This window comes from Lipotes vexillifer, unplaced genomic scaffold (assembly GCF_000442215.2).
Source record: "Lipotes vexillifer unplaced genomic scaffold, Lipotes_vexillifer_v1.1 scaffold788, whole genome shotgun sequence".
Classification (NCBI taxonomy): Eukaryota; Metazoa; Chordata; class Mammalia; order Artiodactyla; family Lipotidae; genus Lipotes; species Lipotes vexillifer.
This window is the reverse complement of record NW_006791862.1, coordinates 8,528-31,787: the sequence shown is the minus strand read 5'-3', so window position 1 is coordinate 31,787 and position 23,260 is coordinate 8,528. Positions and strand designations below refer to the sequence as shown.

Below are 23,260 nucleotides of genomic sequence, written 5' to 3'. Positions count from 1 at the left end.
TAAAATTGTTTCATTTTTTGTGTTTGTTTTTTATGTATTAATATTATAAACCTATTACAGTACAGTACTATATAGCCAATTGTGTTAGTTGTGTACCTAGGCTAACTGTTTGACTTATGATCAAATTGGACTTATGAACGTGTTCTCAGAATGGAACTTGTTCGTATGTAGGGGACTTACTGTACAAACATTAACACTCAAGAAAGTCATTAAATCACAAGAGAGCAAGAGAAGAGGAAAGGAACAGAGAAAAACAACAAAAATAACCAGAAAACATATAACAAAAAGGCAGTAAGTACATAACCATCAAAAGTTACTTTAAATGAAAATGGACTAAATGCTCCAATCAAAAGACATAAGGTGGCTGAATGGATAAAAAAGCAAGACCCATATATATGCTACCTACAAGAGACTCACTTCAGATTTAAAGACACACAGAAATTGAAAGTGAGAGGATGGAAAAAGATATTCCATGCAAATGAAAATGAAAATGAAAAGAAAGCTGGGGTAGTAATATTTATATCAGACAAAATAGACTTTGCATGTACCACAATGTTCACTGCAGCACTATTTACAATAGCCAGGACATGGAAGCAACCTAAGTGTCCATCGACAGATGAATGGATAAAGAAGATGTGGCACATATGCACAATGGAATATTACTCAGCCATAAAAAGAAATGAAATTGAGTTATTTGTAGTGAGGTGGATGGACCTAGAGTCTGTCATACAGAGTGAAGTAAATCAGAAAGAGAAGAACAAATACCATATGCTAATACATATATATGGAATCTAAAAAAAAAAAAAAAATGGTTCTGAAGAAACTAGGGGCAGGACAGGAATAAAGACACAGACGTAGAGAGGACAGGGGGAGGGGGAAGGGTAAGCTGGGACGAAGTGAGAGAGGAGCACTGACATATATACACTACCAAATGTAAAACAGATAGCTAATGAGAAGCAGCTGCATAGCACAGGGAGCTCAGCTCGGTGCTTTGTGACCACCTAGAGGGGTGGGATAGGGAGGGTAGGAGAGAGATGCAAGAGGGAGGGGATATGGGAATATATGTATACATATAGCTGATTCACTTTGTTATACAGCAGAAACTAACACAACATTGTAAAGCAATTATACTCCAATAAAGACGCTAAAAAAAGTAGACTTTAAATCAAAGACTGTAACAAAAGACAGAAAAGTGCATTACATAATGATAAAGAGATCAATCCAACAAGAAGATTAAACACTTGTAGATGTATGTGCACCCCACATAGGAACAGCTAAATACATAAAGCAAATATTAACAGACATGAGGAGATACTGACAGTAATATAATAATAGTAAGGACTTTAACACCCCACTTATATCAATGGATAGATCATCTATACAGAAGGAAACAATGTGTTTAAGGAAACACTGGCCTTAAAGGACACATTATACTACCCTGACTTAACAGATATATATAGAGAGAACATTCCACCCAAAACCAGCAGAATACACATTCTTTTCAAGTGCACGTGGAACATTCTCCAGGATAGATCACACGTTAGGCCACAAAACAAGTCTCTATAAATTTAAGAAGACTAAAATCATATCAAGCATCTTTTCAGACCAAAATCCTATGAGACTAGAAATCAACTATAAAACACTGGAAAAAACACAAACAAGTGGAGTCTAAACAACATGCTACTAAACAACCAATAGGTCACTGAAAAAAATCAAAGAGGAAATAAAAAAATACACTGAGACAAATGAAAATGGAAACACAGTGTTTCAAAATCTGTAGGGCACAACAAAGGCAGTTCTTAGAGGGAAGTTTGTAGCAATAGGGCCTACTTCAGGAAACAAGAAAAACCTCAAATAAACAATCTAACCTCATACCTAAAGGAACCTAAGAAAAGAAAAACAAAACTCAAAGGGGAAAATAAGGATCAGAGTGGAAATAGATGAAATAGATACAAAAAAAAAAAAAAGAAAGAAAGAAAAGAAAAGATCAATGAAACTAAAAGTTGGTTCTCTGAAAAGATAAACAGAATTGATAAATCTTCAGCCAGACTCATCAAGAAAAACAGAAATGAAAAATTTCTGAAAAATGAAAAATCAGAAATGAAAGAGGAGATACAACCAACACCACAGAAGTATAAAAAGATCATAAGAGATTACTATAAACAGTTATATGCCAACAAATTGGACAACCTAGAAGAAATGGATAAATTTCTAAAATTGGGCTGTCTTAATCTTATTTCTGCAACTAAAGTGATATGCAATCTTAAGGCAAGATTTACCTTCCTGGGTCCCCTTTTACACACTGGTGAAAGGGATGAACTGGACTTTGTTTACATATCATTATCTCATTTAAGCCTCATAAAAATCTTATGAGGTAGGCATAGATCTTCCTGTTAGGAGGAAATTAGGGTTCAGAGAAGGTCATGACTATGCGATGGCAAAAATGGGAGTGAGCTGCAGACAGACACTGGGTCCAGAACATCTCCCACGATGGCACAAAAACATCCGTGCCTTCTTCAAGTTCTACAATTCTAAGAACTCAACAGAATGCAGTCTGATCCTGAAGCTTGCAAACAAAAGAAAAACAAATCTTCTAAAGGCAACACATATATATTATATGTGGAAGTAAGTCAGGAAATAAGAAATAAGACTGTAGTAAGTGAAGATTTGAGGTTCTGAAATTTTATCTGAACTCCAGAGAAGTTAATGTTAAAGAAGTTAGGTTTTATATTCCACTTCTTCCTTCCCAAATGAGGATAATGTCTGTCTATCTGACTGTCCATCCATCCTCTACTTATATCTAAAGGATATGAACTATTACATACTAGAGTGGGACCACCTGGGATTTTGTTCAATCTCAATTCTAAAGGGATACTCTGGTCACTGCACTGATGCATTGAAGAGGCATTAAACTTTACGGTTAATTCTCTAGGTCACTTATTTCCAGTGGTGTCCACTGGGGCTTTAGGGGTCAAAAGTGGGGTTCTAGCAATAGTTGATTCCCCCCAAAATTTGAGGAGAATAAGCAGAGATATCTTAGAGCTATAAAAATGCTCTATTTTTTAAAACTAATAATCTAGATCTGATTGATATAAAGAAGCAATCAGTTTCAAACTATCACCAACCTTTGTGGCGGATATAAGGCTTTATCTGGTTCCAGACTTTGGTCAGCAGGCTGAGTTTCAGACGGTTATAAGGTGAATTTGATACTAAGTTTGCAAGGCACTGCAAAACACAAAGAAGAGCTCATCAGTGGGCCTGATATAGTCACAGCATAGAGACAAAATTTTAGAGCCTTTAATTTAAAAAGTCTTTATACTTATTTAAAAATCAGTCCTTTTCTTTCTTTTTTTTTTTCAGGAGGAATAGCACTTGTATTCTCATTGGTCCAACTTAATACTAAAAATAAAGCAGTATTTTTAGTAAAACATTTATGTGGACATACAGAGATTGTAGGCATGATCAGACAAGTAGAAACAGACTTCCAAAGAGGGTATCTTTAATAAAATTACTACTTAGTTATATTCTTAAGTCAATTCACTTTTGGGCAATATAAACATTATGCAAAAAGAAAGAAACTGCCTCTGTTAACTCACCGATAACTTGGCACATTTACCTTAATTATCTGAGTAAGGGTCTGTGAGGATGATTCAGCCACCAAAGCTAACAAAAGGCATCTGTGCAACTCTTTAATGCTAGAAGCGATCATTACAGAAAAGGGAGTGAAAGCCCTTCTGTGGTCACTGGTATCTTCAGCAACAGAAAGAAACTGCTTTGAGCCTTCCAAGATGGCAGATAAAACTTGCAGAGCACAGGCACGCGTCTGAAATTTCAGGATGATGCACATCAGTTAGAAATCAGGAGTCGAATCCCCTTCTTCCTATATATATGTTTTTCATTTTCAAAGTATTTAGGATCCCTTTAATTAGAGAGCAATGTGATTATCCATCAGGCCCTAAGAGCAGCCGTGAACTAAGCCACCTGCGTGCCGCCCCACCCCCACACTTCAAAAAACCAACAGAGCCTCAAATCACATGGCTGTTAGGGTTTCCTACTGTAAGGAATAAGCCTAAGCTGCACCACAGTATAAAAACCTGATGTCACAAGCATGAAAATAACTTAAAGATGAGAAGCCTAGTTTATTAAAGCATAAAGCCAAATGAAAAGAGAAAAGCAAACTGCCTGTGGGCAGGAAAAGCTACACGCATCTAGGGTCACTTTCATATCAAAGTTCCTGAAGACCTTCTGCTTTACGTTCCAACCTAAAGCATCCATGAGTGCTCAATATTAATTACATACGATACTAGAAACTTTGTGCATACTCAGCTTGGCAGGCACCATTAGTGACCCAACTTTCAGAAACATTCTTAGGTACAGAAAATAAAATCTGCAATAAAATCTTTGATACTCAAAGGAATACTATTAAATATAACTTTATGGATAGAAAGGAAAACATGTGCACCTTTATCAATGGACAGCTATATCTATCAGGAATAGTGCCACTGCATTAAGATTTTCTTTATAAGGTTAAAAGATTACTTGTAATTGGTATTCTGATGATTCTGCAGTATTAAAACTCAGAAAAGAAAAAAAGAAAGGAAAAGAAAGCCAATTTAACCAAAATGGAATGTAGGTGATAAATGCAGGACTACTAATATGAAATAATACTGTACCCTCTTTGGCCAGCTCACCCCAAAACGTCAATTAAACCTTTCAGTCAGATATTTAAAAAGCAAGGAATCAACATTATAATTCTAGGATCTAATCTAAGTATTTACTCAATATGAAGCATATCTGAGTTTGGTGTGAAATAGGTTTTCCAGAAAATTTTCAACTGTTATCTCCAAATTACCAAGAAATAAATCATTTCTGCATGCTTTTCGTAGAATGGAATCATAAACAAAAAACTAAAGATTTATTGCTTTGAGAACAAATTTGTAGTATAGTAGTATGAGTCTTTGGAATTAAGCATAATCACTTAAGGAAGGCAGGAAGTTGACAATGTATTAGGAAAGTGTGTGTCAGAGAGACAAAGAGACAGAGAGAGAGCTCGTGCACAAGTCAGCTGGTCCAAGAACTGAGATGAGGTGCCAGCAACCCTTTTCCATAAAGCGTCAGTAGCACAAATTTTATACACTTCGCAGGCCACAGAGTCTTTGTTGCGACCACTCAACTCTGCTATGGGAGCACAGACACTGTACAAAGAAATAAATGTGACTGTGTTCAAATAAAATTTTACTTATGGACAGTGAAATCTGAATTTCATATAAATTTTACATGTCACAAAATATTATTCTTTTGATTAAAAAAATGATTTGAAAGCGTAAAAACCATTCTTAGATCATAGGTCCTACAAAAACTGGTAGTTGGCCAGGCTGGGCCCACAGGCCATACATAGTCTGCCAACCTCTGATTAGATTGCTGGCTGGTCTTAACCAAAAAAGGCGGATGTTATGCTAAACCTCCATTTCTTCAGAACATAATTAAAAATTACAATTTCAACAGCTCACAAACCAAATAAAATTAAAAGCCAAGTTGTAGAAAGAAATGAACTAATACTCAAAAGTAAAAAATTTTCAGCTCAATTAACTTTGGTACCCAAAGTGGGAAAAAGCATTCATGACTATCACAGATGAAAACAAAAGAATGTCACTGAAATTAGTCATTTTTTACCATCGAGGTATAAAATCTATATGGAAATATGATACTATATCGAACTTTACTTCTCATAGTGCTGATTTATTTCCTTTAAACACTGTTTAATATACCTTTGTTGTTATAAAAATGCTATTCATGACACTGAATCAGGTTCAAGTTCTGCTTCATTTATTTTTATATCAATATTTAATACTGTTTACCATTCTAATCAGCACTTCCAGCAGACAGTACTGATGTACAAGCAAACCATAAGAGGTGCAGCTCTCCAGAGAGCTCATTTTGTTAAGTTTTTATTGTCTGAATATTTACATTGGTAGACGAAAGCCTTTTTAATCTTATAAACATCAGTGCACTCAGTTTCACTAGAGGGTAGTTTTACCTCCTTGGGCACGAAGGCTTGTTCAAAGGTAATGAAACAAGAAAGCACTTTTCCTTTTTTGCTATTTAAGGATATAGTAGAAATTTTTGCTGAGGTAGCTCAGTCAATCCTTATTTTTTCCTTTTTTATGTATGTTCAGTCTCAGCATATTTCTGGGAGAGTGATGAAGTCGTCGTCACTGCTGGGAATGGCTACCACTGAGGTTTCAATGCAGGGCACCTGGCTGTGCTTGTCTTTGGCTTTGTCCAAGTCCTGATTATCCTTCACATATGTTCAGGGTTAATTTCATTTGAGCACACCCCCAGAGTTGGATGCCTTTTAGGTGGAGGCATGTGCATACTGTGTCAAGGTCTCTAGATTTAGAGACCTCCAAGCAAAGGTCACCTGTTCTTAATTGACCATAAAAGAGGAAACCTGATTACCTACCATTCCGTGACAGTTAAAAGTTTCGACACTTTATTCTCTTTCCTAGTTATGATATCTATTATCTAGATTTTGATTTGTTTCCACATTTCATAGCTCTCTAAAAGAGAAACAAATAATCATCATGGAATTTGAAAATCAGGATAATTCTAAAGGTACCAAAAAGAAGGTATGCCCTACAGTTTGTCCCTTAGGTCATGCCTTGTTGATATATATACATAATCTACTTTTGTAACACCTGAGGAAATCATATAGAAGAAATTCTTAAATTAGTCATATTGTTACTAGTAGCATTAGTATTATTTTAATTAGTCGTATTATTATACTGATTGCTCTATCTTGCCTGAAAACATAGGATGTGCTTTCTGAAGCACATTTCCAGCATGTAAACATGTGACAATTTCCCAAGTACCATCACACTGCCAAATCCTAGAGGAAATTTCTAAGTTTTCTCCTTCTCAATGAACCATTCTAGCATCTTACATTCCAGTTTCCTGAAAGTAATCCCCGTCATTGTTGGTGTTCTGAATGGAGTAGTCCAATCATGTTTCCTTCTGTCCATTTCTCTCTGGAAAATTTCTCAGTATATCAGTGACAATTGTGCTTCCAATTGAATCTACCATAGGTCATATCAGAGCTGCCGTGAACTCAAAACCATCATCACTGTGTACTTCAAGAAGAGACATTATTTTTGTCTTGTCATGTTTCATCCTGGCTAAGACAAACATCAGTCTATACTATCCAACTCTGTACTCAATAAGCACCTGAGACGACCACTCAGCTTTTACACATGGCTGCGCCTTTTAACCTAGCTCTGATCAATCCAGAATGCTGATCTATTCCAATGACATGAACTAGTACTTTTTTTTTGGCCATTTCTTGCGGCATGTGGGATCTTAGTTCCCCAACCAGGGATTGAACCCGCGCCCCCCGCAGCTGAAGCACAGGGTCTTAACCACTGGACTGCCAGCGAAGTCCATGAACTAGTACTTTTAATTTTTGCACGTAACTTTCTAGAAGTCTTTCTAAAAAGCCTCTCTCACTAACATCATCTACCAAAACATTTTTTTCTAACATGGGTCTTGGTTCACAATTAATTACACCATGGACAGGTTGCAGTGGTGCGCTCCAAGACCTGTTGTGGACAATTATCATGACCCTTATTTACACCCTTCTAAACCTAGTATCTGCTAAAAAACCTGAGTATATTCACTTCGCTTGCCATTACACTGAACTCATGAATTTTAATCATTACTTTGATCTTTTAAAAAAACTGTATAAGAATGATGACTGGTCTTCCCTTTCTCCAGGACCTTTGTGTGGCTTTCGTGCTAGACCTAGGACTTCTCCAGAAGGGAGTTCTATATTTTTTTTCACTCATCACGTCTCTTGCATTACTGAAATTAAACAGCAAGAACATATGTAAGTAGTACCTAAATCAAGGAGGACCACTTTGCAGTAAGTAAAATTTCTCATGGCAATTCAAATGTGAATGTTTGAAAAATACAAAGATATAAACATCATGAAAATTATTTCAATCTACTTTCATCTCCATCTCCTTGGCTACTTACGGCAGCTCCCCTCAGCTGGAGGGTCTTCTAAAACATAAATACATACATACATATATGTATATATATATATATATATATATATATATATATATATATATATAATATATTTTTAACCTTCATAGCAGTTTTCCTTCCAGTTACTAGAATGGCCTCATTATTTATTTATTTGCCACCACCATTTTTCAGGTTCTCATTTGCTGATGATTCAGTCAATCTGAAAGATTTCCACTGGTTTAACTATTTAGTATATTGGGTATTTGAAATACCGTACAAGGCATTTTTTTGTGTGCATAATTGAGGCTAGTTTATTTTTCTTCACCCTGTAAAAGTGTTGAAGGGTCATTTAGAAGTCTTCTTATATAGTAATTAGCTAGTCAAGGAGATGATCAAAGGGAGTTTCAATGTATGATGGATTGCTAGTCCTCCTTACTTTTAAGGGAAAAATCTTAAAAACAGAAAATAATACTATTGGCCTAACTAAAACTATTCATTTTGAGAGGGTAGGTTAATTACCTGAGGATACCAGATGCCATGTAGCGCGACTTTTTTGTTTTGTTGTTTTGTTTTTTTGCGTTACGCGGGCCTCTCACTGTTGTGGCCTCTCCCATTGCGGAGCAGTCTCCGGACGCGCAGGCTCAGTGGCCATGGCTCACGGGCCCAGCCACTCCACGGCACGTGGGATCTTCCCAGACTGGGGCACGAACCCGTGTCCGCTGCATCGGCAGGCGGACTCTCAACCACTGCACCACCAGGGAAGCCCTGTAGCATGACTTTTTAATGTTCATTATTGTAAGAGGAATCTAAATAGCAGACTGTTTTCCTTATTTGGGTAAAAAGCTAACTTCTGGAAAAGAGCTAACATATCCAAGAAGAGGTAAATATTTGATCAGCCATAGTTACCTTGCTGTAGCTATCCATGACTGCCAAGTTACTTTTCCTTCTTTTCTAAAAATAAGTTTTTCTCATTAAAATATGTATTACTATTTATTACATGTGATTTGAAAAATATGGAAAAGTTGAAGAAAGAAAAACCACTGTTGGGATCATATAATTCTATATCCTATACTTTCATAAAGCATCATCAGCATTTCCCTAAGCCTTATACATCTTTCATAACCATTATATACCATGATATTCCCGTGAGTATTAAAGCCATTTTTAACTTCTTTCTATTATAAACACCATGGCAATCAACATTTTCATAAAAAAGAGAGAAGCACAGCTGCTTCAGTGCAGCTCAAATAGGACACTGAAACAATAACTCAGTGTGCTCATGCTTCAAGCAAGCCCTGGGGCAGGAGGTGAGCTCAGTGTGATGTCCCTCTACCTGATATTCACATAAGCCCATTTCCTATCCTCCTGCCCATTTAGTGGTTCTCAAGTCAGGACTTGGGTCGGTATTAATAAGAGCCTTGTTCAGATAAGATCAGATGGGGCAGTAAGATCAGATGGGGCAGAGGAAACAACAAAGACTTGTAAAGATTTTCTTCCTAGTTATAACCCTTAGAATTTAAATGCTCTTACCTTTGGAGAAGGATCTTTTAATGTAAGAGTCATCAAGGACACAGACTGTGGGCTTCCAAGCTCAGGTGTATCAGGAACAAAGGCTGACCAGTAGCCATAAAGAACTTTTTTTTCTATTGATTTTATAGTAGAAAGAAAACAGGCTAATGCTCCTTGGCGAACTTTGGCTTGGTAAGACCTTTAATAACCAAAAGAAGGAAGAAAAAAGCCTTTTAATTGTTTTCAAAAACATAAGCATGAAATGCTATTTATTCCAGCCAACTCAAATGATACAGTGGGAAATTCAACATTCTAAATAAATCTGAAAGATGCCAACATTTTAAAAATTATTTCAAAATGTGATCAAAACCATGTTAAAGCAATTTGTTTATCTAACAATAAAGTCAACAATTAAAAAAACACAACTAGATAGAGAATAAGAGGGCAACATTTTGATACTAGGAAATCAGTATTAAATATGAGATACTGCAGAGTATCCATTCATCCAACAGATATGTACTGAGAACCCTTACGTATGTGCCAGGCACTGTGCTGAGGCTGGCAGACATAAACTAAGCCCCTGCCCTTGACAAGCTTATTAATGGCAGAGACAGAGAGTTAAAGAGATTACAACACAGTAATCAGAGATAAGTCAAACAGTCACATAGGAGGGGTACCTAAGCCGGAATAAGGGGTCAGAAAAGGCTGCTCAGAGTATATGATTGCTAAGCTCATACTGAAGATGGGTAGTGGTTAACAAGGCAAAAGGCAAAAAAAAGTGAAAGAAAGAACCCAGGCAGAGGAACCACATGTACAAAGGCAGATAAGAGAACAATGCAAAATGCATAGTAATACAAAGTCCCACGTAAATGAGACTCTTCCAAGTTAAATCACATGCGGCAGTCAGGCTTTTAAGCAAGGTCAGAAACTTATACACACAACTTAGAATATAAGGCATAAAAATATAACAAAATACTACTACCTCACTTTACTCTGCATGCCTCCTTCAGCATCAGAATAGTCTGACTCACTACTGCTGACTCTCTTCCAACTGGAAGAACTGAAGGATGAGGAGACTTGGTCTTTTCCTGCAGCTCCACTTCCAGCTAATGGCAAGCTCGGAACACCCAGGGAGGAGGGGCACTGAGTGTCCCCTTTATGCGGGTTCAGTCTGCCTGAGCCAGTGACTGGGGCTACTTCTCTTTCACCACTGGATTCTTCCTCCTCCTCCTCTCCTTGCTGGATTTTCTTCGCTTTTACTTTTGATTTTTTCCTTTTATTCTGATTTTAGGAGCAAATGAAAACACATATATGATAGCTATTGGTAACTTCTCATTTGATAATTACTAAATATGTCTCCAACACGTAGTATGGATAAAGAAGAGGAGAAGAGAAAAAAGCGGCACTTAATACTCCATACGTCAGGCACTATGCTAAGTGTTTATGTACAACTTACTGGACCAAATGAAACAAGGTAGGAAATACATGGGACAGAGCCAAACTTGTGACCTGGGTTTAAATTCTTTATCTGTGATCCTGGGCAAATCATTTAGCCTCGCTGAGCTTGCCTTTCCTCATCTGTTTAAGTACGGACTAATGCCACCTTCCTTGCACGGTTGTGAAAGCATTCAGCCTTCTCAACAAAGGTTCTGCAAGAGATCAAGGTCTACAGAAAATGACTTGAGTGACTATTTTCTCAGTTCTCCCAAACAGGATACACAGCTAGCACCACTCTAGATGCACAGGAGGGATGTTACTTCTTTACATACAATCCAGGTTTTAGAGAACTGGGGCTTTGTAGATATAAAGTAAAAGCCTGGGACTTCCCTGGTGGTCCAGTGGTTAAGACACCACACTTCCACGACAGGGGGCACGGGTTCGATCCCTGATCGGGGAACTAAGATCCTGCATGCCGTGCAGTGCAGCCAAAAAAACAAAAAACAAAAAACTTAAAGTAAAAGCCAGCTTCTTTCTCTTCTGCTACTTCCTTCTTTTGGACATCCAAAGATCTTTGGAATCTGTGCTCTCCTCTGCACTCTCAAGGTCCCTAACCTTTAGGAGAGAAGGTCCTCATGACTTCTACCTTGACTTATTAATGTGGCTCCAGACTCACACCCTTTTACTTGCTATCACAGTGATTTCTCTGAAATGCCAATCTGATCATATCACTCCCCTATATCAGATGCTTCATTTCCACCACCTATAAGATAAAAACCCAAACTCCTTAGCACACTGTATATGACCCTTATGATTTGGCCTCTGCTACATACTTGTCCCACCTTCCCCTCCACACACCTGACACTCTAGCCCATTGTTCAACTCGCATTCCCTAAGTCTGTGTACCTGTTGTTCCCTCTGAATAAAACATTCTCCTTCCTTCTCTATACTATTACTCATTCTTGAGGCTCAGGTTAGCCACTATATCTTTTAAAAAGCACCCCCTTACTCCTCTATTGGTTGCCCTGAATGTGCTCCTAGAATACCCCGTGAATATTCTGTTGAAAGAAATCATAATACTGCAATGTAGTTGTTTATTTATCCACCTTCGCTTTCTCCCCCAAATTCCTAAAACCACAATCTATGTTCCTAATGCTTAGCACAATGTCTGGGATATAACAGATGCTCAGTAAATGTTGAGTAAGTGAATGAGTGCAAGAATTTCTAATTATAAGCATTTTAATCAGGTATTACATTTCTAGGTGTAATACTTCAGCCGTATGTATGCTTTAGGTTCTCCAACAGAAACGGGAGGGAGATGGCAGCTATCTGGAAAGACTGGGAAATTTGGCAGTGGCAACAGAGACCTATAATATTTACCAGCTAGCCTTTTGGAGAAAAAGTCTGTTGACCTGTGGTGTTAAGCATTTGAGGGATGCAGATGCTTGGCTATGGATATAAAGTGAATGCCCATTTTTATAGCTGTTACATTGCCTAGACCACTTAGAAGTGTAAGATGTTCTAACTGGTAGTTTTAGCAGTCTGATGAATTTAAATTTACTATGCTAAAAACCCTAAGTTGAAATCAAATTCAAGGTGAGCCTTTGGCACAGCAGTGATGCAAATCACAGAAAACACACATAGCAAGCAATTAAAAACAATCCACAACTTAAATCTAAATATACGTAAATGTACCACAGCTGGTCGACAAGTGCTGGATTCTGTCTGCTGCGGTTTGATGGGTGGTCGTCCATCATACTGAGGAAGTGGAGTGGGATACAACACCGTGGGCATCTCTATGTTTAGTCCAGGGAGTCCATGGAACATGGTTTTCTAATAATGATGATTAAGGAACACACAAACACACAAACAACAAATCATAAAACAGAATTATTCACCATGTTCTGAATCACAGATGAACAGATTAATGTTTAAAAGCTTTATTAAGGAAACTGAAATGAGAAAGAAAATAGATACCCTGAAGGTTTAGAGCTTAAAGGAGAGTTTAATTTCATCTAGACCAGAGGGATCTGGTTTGGCCAGATCAGGTTAAACTTTAGATTCTAGTTTATTTACTTACTACTTTTATTTACTAATTTAAAAAATTTATCCAATCAGTTTTGTCCAATCTATCATTTTATTTAGCATATCCATGTCCAAATCTAGCTCTCTATTATCTATTAGGGAGTAGGGGAGATGGTACAGGAAAAGAAACTTTTAGTCATGATAAAGCTAAGTTATCATACATGGCTTTGATCTAAGGCCACCACAAAGTTTCTTACTATTTCTTGGCTGAACTGAAGACCGCTGGATCCCCAGAGAGGTTGATCTGACTCTCCCACTGACTGGCAGGCTCAGAAGCCAAAGGATGGCAGCCTAATGATACACGTCTTGATTGGCCTGCCCACTACATGGGAGTTAAAGCCAAGGAGAAGCACTGGTTCCTCTTTCAAGTCCAAACAGATTCAAGATAATCTAAAATTAAATAATCTACAGATCATACCTCATAACCTATTCCCAATAAAAGTTTAGAATTTTCATAAATTTACTAAAGCAAGATTTAGTCTTTTCAGTTCTTAATTTTATTTTATTTATTTTTAATTAATTAATTTATTTTTGGCTGCACTGGGTCTTCGTTGCTGCACACAGGCTTTTCTCTAGTTGCGGCAAGCGGGGGCTACTCTTTGTTGCAGTGCACAGGCTTCTTACTGCGGTGGCTTCTCTTGTTGCGGAGCACAGGCTCCAGGCACGCGGGCTTCAGTAGTTGTGGCTTGTGGGCTCCAGAGCGCAGGCTTAGTAGTCATGGTGTACGGGCTTAGTTGCTCCACGGCATCTGGAATCTTCCTCGACCAGGGCTTGAACCCGTGTCCCCTGTGTTGGCAGGCGGATTCTTAACCACTGTGCCACCAGGGAAGTCCCAGTTCTTAATTTTAAATATGTTTAAGTATGAAAATTTTATTCTTCTCTCTTAAAATATAATACCCTAAAGCTAGCCTTGGAGTAATGATGTAAACTGGTCCTTATGACTGGGGTGTAAACAGGAAAGACACTAACCACATGAGGACCTGGGGTTTAAACGGGCAATGCCTTACCTTTAGCACAGCCAGAAGAGCTCCAAGTTCATCAGTCTGTGTCAGTTTCATCTTCCCACCATTTAGAAGAGACTGTATACCTTTTAATGCATTTTGTAACAACTAGAGGGAAAAAGGAGACCAAGTTAAAAGGTAAATGAAATTTGGTTGTCCAGGGACCAACTTTCTAGCACCATGTAGGATGGAGAAAGAAAAGTCTTTAGATGATGAAAAAAACTTTAGACAGGGGAGGGGGGAAAAAAAGAGCAGAGATGAGGATCCAGAGAAGAAAGCTGATGAGCTACTACTAATTATTTTCTAGAAGAATGGAGTGCTTCTCTTGAATAAGAGTGGTCTTTTCGTGCATGTTTATAAACCCGCACGTACTAATCGTGAGCAAGAAAAAAAAAAAGAAGAGATGTTTAGTGGGAAGAGTACAATAGGAATAAAAATGCGGCAGCAGAGACTGGAAACAGGAAATCCCTATCATGCAGTAACCAAAGCAGCTCTTTTCACAGCAGCTCTTAAAAGCAAAGAAATGTATGTGGGGACAGGTTTCTAGAGGGCAATTCTGATCAAGATTAATTTTTTGGCCAGTAATGTCATTTCTAGGATTCTGTCCTTAAGAAATACTCCCTACATGGAAAGGATGTAAACTGCAGCCTTGTTTGAAATAGTGCAATCACTGGAAAAAACTTTAATTTTCCATCAATTATGATATTTAGGAAGCTAACCCTCTGCTACCTATGAAACTTAACAATAATAGCAAGCACTTTTCCAAGCATATTTAAGTGCTTTTATGAACAGTTCATATACACCTCATAAGACCTCTACAAGGTGGTTATAACATTTCTCCCATTTCAGAGATGAGGAACATGTAGGCTCAAGAAGTTAAGTAAATTGCCAAGGTCTCCCAGCTACAGCAGGTAGAAAGCATGAAGTACATCAACAGGTACTGAAAAGATGTCCAAGATATATTAAGTTTAAAAAGGAGAGAGAGCTGCAAAACCGCATATTAAATATGATCCCATTTAAAAATTATAAATATGCTCATTTATATACCAAAAAAATCTGCGGGCACGTAGAACAAATAGTTCCCATTGGCTCTGTCTAAGCTGGGGACTATAAGAAACTTTCGCCATCTTTGATTTCTAATTTTGGAAATGTGTCACTTTGAATTTAAATCATGTTAATAAACTGTCATATTTGCATCAGGTTTTTAAAAAAAGAAATAAGATATTGCAGATATTGTTGAAATCCACTCCTTTCCCTTCCATCTAAAAGACAGTCACTAGTCAGAAATTTTTTATTTCCACTTTTATAGTCAGGAGGGTAAAAATAGTTTAAGAACCTAGAATTGCAAAACAAACAAAAAAACAAGGCAAAACAAAACAAACAAAAATAATTTCTTGTAATTTAAACCTGAAAGATATGGGTTCAGCCTTTTTAGGTTATAAACATCCCCTTATGCCTATATCTCTAGACAAAACTAATACAGCAACAAAATTAAACTCTTTAATAGCAGCTTTTGTTCTACTGCTGCTTGTAAACACATCTGTAACAGTCACAGGGTTAGTGGTAGTCTCACCTACCATGCAAAACGTGATATCATCCATATCAGATGATTTTGGAGACTGTAAAGTGGTCAAGAAAGCTTGGAAGCAGATATTTTGGTAGGGCTCCTCCAAGTACGGCTGTCCTGGCACACTAAAACACACACAGAAAAAGCAACTCCAACTCAGTCACCTTTGAAATGGGGCTTGCAAAAGAATAAGAATTAAAAGTAACAGCAATACTGACTAATGGAGTTGGAATATACCCTTGAATGAAACTGTATCATAGAAGATTGTGCACTCCGGTTAATTAACTACTGCTGTGGACAGGCACGAGGCTGGAACGAATAGGAAGAAGAACGGTTTCCACAGGGAAAAGTTACAGAAGTCTGTAGTGAAACAAGTACACAGAAAGCGAAATCTCTTTCATTATGCTTTTCAGTTCTGAGAGGGAAATAAGGCAGACAGGCTGTCAAGCTAGAATCACACAGCTGAAGCTGCCTTCCTAGCCACTGGACACCAATGTAATGTAGAGATAAGATATTACACATCAGTTCAAGCTTGTGCCACTCATTTTCTATTGCATGAATTTAGAATTGGGCGTTGGGATTGGTTCTCTTTTCTTCAAAGAAATTGGCCTTGACAGATATACCTCACCAAAGCTTAAATTAATATGAATATATCCTTCTAGAAGACTTAATATGGTTAGAATTTATACCAACAGAAAACAAAACCTCAACATATTGCACATATATCACTTTTACCATATCTTAGAAATAAAGTCCTAGTCTAAGGTCCTAGCCCTTCACTTCTTCTTAAGCTTTCTTCACAAGCAACATTAAAATTAAAAATAAACAACATAAGATGATGTCACTAGCAAAGAGCATGGGAAATGCAAAGTAGGTTATTTTTCTAAGTTGGCTCTGGCTTCAGACAGGTTGAACCACCTACAAAGGGCCCATGAGAGGCCCTATCTTATTACACCTGGGAAATCTGACTGAATCCACATACCTGAGACATAAGTTTGCCATACAATGCACTGCAGCTCTCCTAACTTCAGGGTCCGATTGAGCCAAGTCACTCAGCTTCATCAAGAGTCCACTCTTGCCAAGCAAGTCTGGGAGGTACTGAAACAACATCACAGCCAATGTTGGCCGAAGAAAAGGTTCTAGGAAAACATTACTTTTTAAATAGATTTCTTTCTTCTTTTTTTTAACTAAAGGGAATTTAGGTACCAAAAGACTAGCTGCTAGGTAAATCCTTCAGACAGGCATGCAAAAATATGCCCAAAAAGCATCAGTAAGGATCAGTACTCCCAGCCTAGGTTGTTGCTGAAGCTCTTTCGTCTTGGCTGCATAGCTGAAGGGTAATGATAATCATAATAATGATTAATATTTACCAAGTGCCGAGCACTTTACAAGTGAGACTTCACCCTCAGAGGAACTATTTTACATGTGAGAAAATGAGGCTCAGAGTGACTGAGGAAGGGTTACTCAACGTTACACATCTAATTAATGGCAGGACAGAAACCTGAACACAGGCTTGCTGGTTCAGAGCCTGTGCTCCCAACCTTTCAAAGGAAAGACAGAATGCAGTTTAAACTACCTTTTGACACTTTGAGCCATTGCAGTAAACCAGGGCTGCCAAGGCTTGGAGAATCTGCATGTGTGTCCAGGAACTGCACTGCTGAATAGCAGAAATAGTATATGCCAACAGGAAATCCAGGTTCTGTTCATCAACAATCACCTATCAAGAGGGGAAAAAATTATGATCTAACTTCTAGAAAAATATTTAATCCTTTTCAGACATGAATGCTCACCTGAATCAAGCTGTTTGAGAGACAGAGAGCGCGCGTGTATCCATCTTTTTCGTGTCAAAAAGATCAGCTTTAAAGACCTTGAAAGTTTGATCGAGAGGACCCCCTCCCTGCCCCTGGGCCTTGCTCACTTCTTCCCCTTTACTCCCTCCACTCAAAGTATAACCTGGCAAAGTCCTTGTAACTTTTCCTTGAACTAACCAGACACTGGCAGCTGTAAATACACAGACATGTAAGACTCAATCTGCTGAAAACTTTTAATTCAACTATGCTTCCTAGTAAATGCTCAACAAATACTCTGTGACTACATATGTCTGCTGAATAGCTACTATGTCTCTGCCATGATGTGGGGAATATAACAGAAAGAGATGGCATATTCCTGTCCTTAAGGAGTTTATAATTTTATTGGGATAAAGTAGGCTAATCCAAGTACCATTCATGGACAACTGAAATAAACTGCCACCAAATGTTAAAAACTTGGTTAAGGGCTGTGGGTGCCATGGGTGATTAGGAACTTTTCCAACTGCCAGTGTTAAAAAGATGTTACCGCTGAGAACATCAAACATTCAGAAGCCACCACATCAGTTTGAAAAATTCTAAACTTGAAAAGAGCCTTATTTCATTTAGCAAGTCACATGCAGCATACACTGTTACCTGGTTACCCACTGTTACCTTGGTTACCTCCAGCATATTCAGCCCCTCTTTTCTTGCTGGCAGAATACTGATCTTATTTGGGTGTCTACCTTCCCCACACAAGACCTGAAGGTAAACCCCAATTCTGCTAAGACAGTGGTTTTCCACCAGTGGCAATTTTGCCCCCCAGGGAACACTTGGCAATGTCTGTAGACATTTTTGATTGTTCGAATTGGAGAGATACTACTGGCATCTAGTGGGTAGAGGCCAGGATGCTGTTAAACATCTTCCAATGCACAGAACAACCCCTCATAGCACAGATTTATCCAATCCAAAATATCAACAGTGCCAAGGATAAGAAACCCTGACATAAGGGCTGAGCTGCATATTGTAACCATCTAGGGAGCACAGGTCCTCCAGGTGATTCTAATGGGCAGTCAAGGTTGAAATCCCTTGTTTAAGCCATTCATGGTAATACCATTCCCCTGATCAGACTGCTGTAGAGGGGTTCTCATATGACCTAAGTCTCTCCAGCCTGATATCAGGGAAGAGACTGCTGGAGAGTCTGTGAGGCAAGCTTCTTCATTCTTAAATAAAAGAGACAAAAAATAAATAGTTCTTTTGCTTCTGCTGGGTGTTATTTATTTTCCATGGGATGCCTGGATTTTAAGTGTGAGAGCTGCAAGCTGAAGATAACCCATCCACTGAGGACGGCAGAATGGAAAGATGCCAGAAAGCCTCTTAATTATTAAGTGCCCCTAAAGCTGCATCCCTTGGGGCCTGTGATGTAAGACAATTTTTAAAAAATTATTTAGCTATTCTGGCTTGGCTCTTCTGTTTCTTGCAGCCAGAAGCATCTTAGATTACATAATGCTAATTGATAAGTTTTGTGCTAACGACATTCACATACTCATGTGGTAGCTTATAGTAACAGCCTCAAATTTTGAACTGTTCCTAAAAAAAGATACCAGATTTATTTAGCAAGTTGGAAAACATTCTGAAGAGAGGGGAGCTACAGTACAGACCTTGACATACGTAACAGGGATCTTTTTGTCGAGGTCACCCTGCCCCTGAGCTACTTCTTATGTTCTATGAAGGCCAAAAGTAGACGACAAAAATGGTAGCTTTGGAAGAGGGGAAAAAATACTAGTAGGAAAGGGGTAGGGGATATTTCAATTTATTCATAGGTATGTCTTAGTCAAATATATCTTTCCTGAAAATTTCTAAGACCTGGGGGCTTGAATGATATTGGTTTCCTGAACCAAATGGATAGGAATACCTCTGATGGACAAATCTGTAGAATCTTTTTTTTTGGTCAGAGTTATATTTGTTTTAATATAATTCTTAGTAAGGCATTTGCTTCTCACATTTGCACAGCTTCTGAAAAGACCAGCCTATCATACCTACCACAGATGTAGTATCTCAAAGGTACTTACTTATTCTCAAAATTCATGATCTGAATTCTAAAGTTACCTATATGATTACCTGTAGTGTGTTAAGTAAATGGTGGATAAGCTGAGACAATTTGCTGACAAGATGATTCTGATTAAGAGGCACCAGTTGGCAAGCTTGGACAAGAAGAGTACTGACGTCCTACCAAAACAAACAAACAAACAAAAAAAAACAGACAATGAAAAGGTGCTATACCTGTTAGCCAAGAGAAGACCCCCCCCCAACACAGCCAAGTGAGAAAATAAAAGTGAACGTTCACACTCAAAATGGGGAAAGATGAAATATGAGGCAGAGAGTAGGATGACAGCATAAAAATAGCATGTGCTAAAAAAGGAAAAGAATCAATATGATTTTTCTCAGGCTAAAGACTCCAGAGCCTCTACATGTGTAGAGACAGTACAATTAAATAACCAAAGAAAGGATTCCAGAATATAAAAGCACACACTGAAAATTAAAAATACCAAAGGGTAAGCAAACCAAATTTGCAATGTCACTGGGAAAATCAGAAATGACACTTGTACAAATTTAATGTAAAATTAGGAATTCTTTTTACCTATTTGCAAATCACACTATTCATTCACCTATTGATGTTTATTGAATTAAAAGGCTCTGAGCACCTTCTCTGTGCCACGTAGTGTGCCAGGTCTTTGGGCTCCAAACATGAACAGACATATTCCTGAATCTCAAAGAGCTCACAATCTAGTGAGAGAGACAGAAATACTATTCACAAATAATTAAAGTGAATTAGGTCCTGAAAGAATTCAGTACAAATTCTGCGGGAATACAGTAATTAGGGAGGTCTTGTGGAGGTGATTTTTAAGCAGAATCTGGAATGATCTGAAGGATGAGTAAAACTCTGCCAGACAGACAAGGCACCGAAAGACACAGCAAGCAAAGGGAATGGAGTGGGCAGGCTTGGAACAGGAGTAGGTGTGGAACACCAGTATGTGCTTGAGGAACAGCAAGTTTTAAAATGACTGCACACAGGGCACAGAAGCAGGAGGGATGGGACATAAGACTGGAAAGTCACAAATTATATAAATAAAGCAAAAGTCCCCAACTCCTCCCTTAATTCCACTCTGCTCCCTAGTGACGCAAACTACTACTTTGTTGTAAACTCTCCCATACATTGTTTTGAACTCTTTGCATCTATAATTGTACATTTATGTTCAAGCCCTCCCCACCCTATACTGGTCTCATACTGTAACCTGCTTTGCCCAGTTACCAATATGTATTGGAGATCCTCCCAAATCAGAGTTTTACTTTTCTAATGAGATTCTTTTCCGCTAAAGAAAAGGTCACTCTGGCAGGAGAGCAAAGAATGGCTTGGAGAAGGGCTGGAGATAATAAGTTAGAGGAGACCAGTGGAACAATCCAGGAGAGTCATCTTGCCTGAGGGCCTAAGGCTTTGGCAATGGGAATGGGGGCGGTGGACTGAGGAACATTTCTGACATAGATTCTGAAGAATCCAGATTGGATAGGATCTGGAAGGAAGGAAAGGTCAAGAACCAGTGTCTGCACCTTTGCTCTGTGGGACTGGGCAGACTCCATGTTTGTGTGTGTTGGGGGGTGGGATGGATTGGGGATGTGGTGGGTGTACGGAGACAATGAACTAATTTTTAAGAACTGTCAAGTTTGAGGTGCCTGTGAGCACCAGAAAACAGTGGTAAGACTGGGTCAAGAGTTCAGGGAATTCAGTAGCATCCAAGGCCTGATGTGTGTGAATACTATTGCTCAGAGCCAAAGTACTTCTAAAGAGGCAGCAGAGAGTGCGGAGCTAGCATGGAGTAACAGAAAATGGCTGGGACTTTGAGACACTTTAGTTCCAATTCTAGCTCTGCCTTTTGCCAGCAATATGACACTGGACCTTTTTTGTGAGCCTCAGTATGTTTATCAGTAAAATAGACCTAATAATACCCACGTTCTAAGATCCATAGAACCGTGTACGGTACAGTACAGTACGTGGTAGTAAGGAATTTTATACACAAAGTGCTCTGAATGCGGGGAGCGGAGGGACGGGGAAGGTGGCACCAGAGATGACACCTGCAATATTATCAGAGCAGATGTCATCAAGCTGGGTTTTGAAAGAAGGTAGTTTGCCAGGCACGGCACGGTTCTTCCAGAAAGGGAGGGCGGAAAATGTGCCAAGGACGGAGGGAGCAAACGAGCCTGCAGCTAAGCACTGCCAAGTGGGGGGTGCGAAAAGGCTAGAGAGGCGGGCGGGACCACCAGCTAAGGTCCCTGAAGGGTGGGGCCGGGGCCAGCGGGCCTACCTCCGGGGCCACGCCGCTGCCCTCGCTGTAGTTCTCGGAGATGAGCTGGTCGAAGAGCAGGTGGATCTCGGTGCGGCTGGAGCTGCTGTCATCCGGGCGCAGGGCGCAGAGCCTGGCTGACAAGCAGCGGAACCCACGGCCCTGCTCGAGGGGTGGCTCCCGCTGCGCCTCTTGCGCCGGCCCGCTCGTCAAAGAACCCGCTACTTGCGCCGCCGCCATCTTTCCTACGTAGGACCACAGGGAAATACTTCCGGGGTATTCCCCGCTTCCGCGCGCCAATTCCGGAAATGCCTGTTTCAAACCAGAACCCGAGGTGGGAGGGGTTCTGAGACTACAGGACCGATCCTCGGACTAGTGCGCTGTGAATGTGTATGAGAAACTATGTGGGAGACTTTTTCGCCGCCCATCTCTCCTTGAGCCCTGACGAAAAGTGGGAACTCTATTTGTCCTCCCAGAGAGTTTGTTACTGGGCAGGGCTGACATTCCTGTTTAGTACTAAGCGTTTCAGATCCAGTCTGGGGTTGCAGGAAGGCCGCTGTGGAGGGGAGTGGCAGAAACTGCTAGTTCGACATCCTTCTCTTCTTACATCGTATTGGAGCCCCTAATTTTTTCCCTAGACACAAAACCACCCTGAATAAAAACTGTGTTCCCCAGTATTTGTAGCTGGCCGTGAATCCTGTAGATCTTAAAGCACCTAACCACACAGAAGTAATTTGGGAGTTCAAACTGAACCATGTAAAATATAACCTGCCTAAGGGTGACATGGTTGAGATTGGACACCCCAAGATCTCCTGAAACCTTAAAAGCAAGAAGCTGGAAAGGAAAATAGCCATTTAAAAAGCTGTGAACAGTTTTCAGTCACACTTGGAAGTGAAGGCTTGAAATTTACATTTGGGTAGACTGGGAAAACCACCTCTAGGACGTTTGAGTTATGCAAATATCAAGCAAATTCTCACCCATAACTCTTAGGGAAACCCTTGAAGTCACCCAAATGTACATATTTTATCTTGTGAATAAAATACTTATGTTTAGCAATGAAAATTGGTGATATGCTTTAGAAGAGCTAGTTCTCTGAAAACTTTGGGATTCTTTGGGGAGAAATATTTTATTTTGAATTTAAATTTCATTATGTTTGTATATTATTTCTTCTTGGGTGGGTGTATACATATGTATGTGTATTTGTGATACTCAAACATTTGCTCAGAGAAGATCAGGAGCTGAGAACTAGTCACTGATTTTTTTTTTTTTTTTTTTTTTTTTTTTTGGCTACACTGTGCAGCATGTGGAATCTTAGTTCCCCGACCAGGGATCGAACTGCACCTCCTGCATTGGAAGGGCAGAGTCTTAACCACCGGACGGCCAGGGGAGTCTCTAGTCACTGATGTTTTAGTTTGAATTCTCCTAAAGCAGAGCCTCAGGTGAGGTTGATATGTGAGTGGTTTACCCAGGAATGAACAGGAAAGAAAGGGGAATCAACAAAAATATGTGCTA

At 39.1% G+C, this 23,260-nt stretch overlaps 1 protein-coding gene across 1 annotated transcript in view; it reads right to left on the bottom strand.

Moving 5' to 3' along the window:
- HEATR6 (HEAT repeat containing 6) overlaps nucleotides 1–21,992 on the bottom strand; it is a 39,856-nt gene extending 17,864 nt beyond the window's left edge. The window contains exons 1-11 of the mRNA XM_007464878.1: nucleotides 21,770–21,992; nucleotides 19,530–19,637; nucleotides 17,201–17,341; nucleotides 16,607–16,722; nucleotides 15,635–15,749; nucleotides 14,064–14,165; nucleotides 12,667–12,804; nucleotides 10,517–10,815; nucleotides 9,556–9,733; nucleotides 3,617–3,823; nucleotides 3,126–3,225 (exon numbers count right to left, since the gene is read on the bottom strand). Coding sequence (XP_007464940.1) covers nucleotides 3,126–3,225; nucleotides 3,617–3,823; nucleotides 9,556–9,733; nucleotides 10,517–10,815; nucleotides 12,667–12,804; nucleotides 14,064–14,165; nucleotides 15,635–15,749; nucleotides 16,607–16,722; nucleotides 17,201–17,341; nucleotides 19,530–19,637; nucleotides 21,770–21,988 — 1,723 coding nt within the window. The 5' untranslated portion in view covers nucleotides 21,989–21,992. The remainder of the gene's footprint in view (nucleotides 1–3,125; nucleotides 3,226–3,616; nucleotides 3,824–9,555; nucleotides 9,734–10,516; nucleotides 10,816–12,666; nucleotides 12,805–14,063; nucleotides 14,166–15,634; nucleotides 15,750–16,606; nucleotides 16,723–17,200; nucleotides 17,342–19,529; nucleotides 19,638–21,769) is intronic.
- Between the last annotated feature and the right edge of the window lie 1,268 nt (nucleotides 21,993–23,260).